Genomic DNA, 4,701 nt, shown 5'->3' with positions numbered 1-4,701 from the left:
CTGTCTCCGACCTAGGAAATTCACTTCAAACGATATTCAGCTACCTAGGGTATTCACATACAGCGAGTTTTACCGACCTAGGGTATTCACTTACAGCGAGTTTCACCGGTGCTAGTATCAAATAAAATACCTTAATTTTTACACGGACGACCAGAAAAATTTGTAAATCATGTATATTCTCACTTATGTTACAATGTGATAACACTAATAAAATAAAAATGATAACACTTTGGTGCTGTAATCGACTGTATTTATAACGACCCGACACAATAATTTAGTTACAATAATTTGGTACGTCATATGATAATTTAGACATACAATAATAACCGTAGTAGTCATGGGTGCCCGGATGGTGGGCAAGACGGGGCATCTGCCCCCCCCCCCCCTGGAATTCAAATAGAATGTTGAACATTTTAACTTTTATTTTGATTTATAAACATTTCATCGATATTTTTACTTTAGTGTGTGGGGTTGATGATTGTAATAACAATATACTTTGTTAACAATATCAATAAAAATAATTACAAATTCACGGTCACCGCCACCGATCCACACACACACACAAAACACTCATATTACGCTAGCTGTTATTTTTATATTTATTTTTGTTTTAATTATATTGTGTTTGGTGAATTATATAATATTATTTAAATTAATTATCGGCGCGTTATCTGCTGCCGCCGGCTCGCCGGTGCGCGCAGATTAACGCGGCCGCCGCAAAAACTTGTCTTTTGTCATACGTCGTAACGCAAGGACCAACGTCCGATTTTTTCTTAAATTATTTTTCAGTTGTGAAAATCGAAGTTATATTTTTTATTATATATTGTGTGCGTGATTCGCAGCCTTTAATTATTACTCTATTTACTGCGTGCGCGAATCGCCGCTTTACTTATTAATTATTATTTATTTGTTACTTATACTATACGTCTATACTCTATACTCGTATTTTTTTACATACATATTGTGTGCGCAAATCGCCACTTGTATTATCATTAATGTTCTTATTGTTTTTTCGTATTAGCATCTGTGTGTGAAATTATTATTATATAGCTAGGTAGCAGCTGGCCAGCAGTGCGCCGACAAACTGTGAGTTTTTACTATTATTTATTTATTATATATTTACATTCATTGAGCCAAAAGGGCTAATTACTATTATTATTATTATTTATTTATTATATATTTACATTCATTGAGCCAGAAGGGCTATTTATCATTATTTTTTATATTGTGGCTCTAATAGCTATCTTTTTATTATTTATTATTATTATATTTTTGTAGTAGCTCTAACAGCTACCTTATATTATTATATTTTTACATGTTGGGCCAAAGGGGCCGTAATTACTATTAGTATCTTATTTATCATTATTATATATCCTATTACCGTAACAAGTATTACCATTTATTTATATTGAGTTACCTGAGTCTCCTAGTTTTAGTTTACACACATACATATATACACACACATACACACACCACCCACACACTAGCACTCACAGGATTTGCTCGGCGAACCTGTCCACTTCCTGTTGAGTGCTATACACATATACACGCAAACACAGGTCGGTCGGTGTGTGACTGTATAATAGCGTATTGATATTTTGGTAACCGGGGCGCGCATACTTATAATTAGATGCTCCCGGCCCGAACATACTTTAAGAGGACGTTGTACCCGCATATGTTGTCTCCGTCTTACAAATGCGTAACATGGCAAATAGTACTCTCAGAAGATCACGTTTAGCTCCTTCAGTTTGAAAATTAGAATGAATTGACCTCTTTTGAAATTTAAAAGTGAAATTATTATCTAGGGCATCTCATAGGCTTTTAATTATATTTTAATTTTAAAGCGAGTTATGTGTGTTTTAAGACGTGCAAGCAATTTACAATTTTAAAATACTCATAACTTGCTTTAAAATTAAAATATAATAAAAAGCCTATGAGATGCCCTAGATAATAATCTCACTTTTAAATTTCAAAAGAGGTCAATTCATTCTAATTTTCAAACTGAAGGAGCTAAACGTGATCTTCTGAGAGTACTATTTGCCATGTTACGCATTTGTAAGACGGAGACAACATATGCGGGTACGACGTCCTCTTAAGACGTACAAAATAACGCATATTAGTGTAATACATTAAATACGTTTAAATTCTGGGAATTTATATTAATCGCCTAGTGCAGCGTTTCTCAAACTGTGGGTCGCGAACCACTTATGACGACTGACGCACATATACGCACACAACGTAGAGATAGGTAACGAGTTAGATAACTGAGATAACTAAAAATAAACCGAATGTACAATATCACATTGGGAATTATAATAATTGTGAAATGAAATCAGTTGTCATTTTATCAACGTCTACGGTGAAACACGGACCACGTTAAATTACGTACGTACTGTATTTAGTATATTTAATATATTGTTTTATTGTTTATACTGTTATGGACATCAGAAATTTTTTTAAAAAACCCAAACTGTGTGATTCTCTTAGTGAAGCCTCTACTGGCTCTAATTCAATTAAAATAAATAATACAGTCAATATAGAGTCGTCGGAATCGTGTGTAGTTGAAAGTGCTTCGGTTACCGTGAATACAAAAAATAACGACGGTCATGTCATCTTAACCAATGAAAAAGATATTGGAAATTATTTGAACGTCGAAAATATTGACGATTGTTTAAAACATGAACTTTTACGTAATCCTTGGGTACCGAATACTACTTATGACTTTAAGAGTGATTTAAAATTAGGAAGAACTCGAGCATTTAGACATCAATAGTTGCACGAAAACGGTTCATGGTTGACATATTCAGCTCTTGAGGGTGTGAAAGGAGCTTTTTGTAGAATATGTGTGTTGTTCAAGCCATCAATTCATAGAGGCGTACAAGGTGGATTTATAGTAAAACCGTTTACCAAGTATAAGGATTTTCATGCATCTTCTAAAATACACTTGTCTTCAAATTGGCACACTGAATCAATGTCAAGAGCGAAAGATTTTATGGATGTTATGAAAGCCGAAAGGTAAAAAAAATAGTGTTATTGAACAAGTAAATTCTGGATTGCATAAAGAAATAGAAACTAACAGGCTAAAATTAAAACCTATTATATCAACTATTTTGTTTTGTGGAACTCACGACCTTCCCTTACGAGGGAAAAAATCAGATTCTGGTGTTTTTCACGATCTTTTGAATTTTCGTATTGAATCTGGCGATGAGATATTGAAAGATCATTTTTTAACTAACGTGGGAAATGCTAAATATTCGTCCCATAGAACTCAAAATGAATTAATCACATTATGTGGAAAGATATTAAAAGAAGAAATAGTGTGCGAAGCTAATGCCGCGAATGCGTTTTCCATTATTTCTGACGAATCGGCAGATATTTCTGGTGTTGAGCAGCTAACAATTGTAATTAGATTTTTAGACAAGCAGTCAAGTCCTATAAAGATTCGAGAAGAATTCCTTGGCTTTTTACCATTAGATAAATTAGACGCAGAATCAGTTGCTACTAAAATTTTATCATTTATGGAAGACAGTGGCCTTTGTTCGAGATATATTATGATATTTTTTCCCTTGCGATAAGCTCGGCGACTTTATCGTCGCCCTCCTCCCCTCTTGCCTAATGTGGCATCGGCGTTCCCTGACCACTGCTGTCCGTCAATACGACCGTACACTCACTCTCTCGTGCGACCGTCTCCGGGACGTCGCTCGCTTTTGTTCTTACGCGTGTGCGTGGCTAATATAAGGCCATTTTGTATGCCCGTAGCACTTGTGCCTTTTGGTTTTTGTGCTGGCCTTGTGTGCCGTGTTGTGCCGTCGTCACATTTGCCGCGTGTTGAAGCGACTCCGCATCTTGTACGTGTCGAAATTAATATTATATACACATATCTATCATCTATATATATTATATACACGTGGACCCTGAGGTTACGAGCCGGCGTCATAATTGTTATTAACAATATCAGTGTTCCAGCACACTTATTCCAACGATCATACTGCCTTGGACCAGGTCAGCGACATATTATTATTATATTTTATTATTATTATTTGTATTGGAAGAATTGGTTGTTATTATTACTATTATTATTATTTCCTTTTTTTTTTTATATTATTTGGGCGCCCTAAATTTATTATTAGTATTATTATATTATGTAATACGTTACACCTCTGTTTAGTATAAAATATATATATTGTAGCACGACGGTGCGTCAACCTAAATTGTGTGTAATTCTTAAAAGTTGTCTAATTGCCCTCTCTTAATACGTAAGGTAAAACAAAATACTCTGGGTGTTATTATATTTGCCATCCTAGGCCAACCGCCCAAGCAGGAGCCTGGTGGAACAGCCTTAATTTAAGTAAATTTTATGGACAAGGTTATGATGGTTGTGCTACAATGGCTGGCAAAGTAGGTGGCGTTGCTAAATTAATTCGTAACCGATATAATAAAGCTTTATATTTCCATTGTGCTAGTCACCGATTAAATTTAGTAATTAACGATCTAAACAAATTTATGGTTATTCGTAATACTATTGGCACAATAAAAGAAATTATAAAATTTTATCGCGAAAGTACACTTCGAAGAAATCTTATACCCAATATACCACTTTTTTTAGACTAATAAGTTATCACACAAATTAATTTTATTAAATATCTTTATGTACATGAATAATTAATAAGTAACTAAAGTTTGAATTTGTGATTTATTTTA

General features: G+C 34.1%; 1 protein-coding gene across 1 annotated transcript; it reads left to right on the top strand.

Annotated features, from left to right (window-relative positions):
* The first annotated feature begins 2,437 nt into the window (after positions 1 to 2,437).
* LOC112600739 (zinc finger MYM-type protein 1-like) lies at positions 2,438 to 3,575 on the top strand. The gene is made up of 3 exons (XM_025348044.1): positions 2,438 to 2,729; positions 2,808 to 3,015; positions 3,080 to 3,575. Exons 1-3 carry the CDS (start codon positions 2,438 to 2,440, stop codon positions 3,573 to 3,575), a joined length of 996 nt encoding a protein of 331 aa, XP_025203829.1.
* Positions 3,576 to 4,701: the final 1,126 nt, after the last annotated feature.

The sequence above is a fragment of the Melanaphis sacchari genome, unplaced genomic scaffold (assembly GCF_002803265.2).
Source record: "Melanaphis sacchari strain LSU unplaced genomic scaffold, SCAv2.0 Contig67_pilon_pilon, whole genome shotgun sequence".
Classification (NCBI taxonomy): Eukaryota; Metazoa; Arthropoda; class Insecta; order Hemiptera; family Aphididae; genus Melanaphis; species Melanaphis sacchari.
The sequence above is the reverse complement of the archived record's forward strand: the minus strand, read 5'-3'. Positions and strand labels throughout refer to the sequence as shown.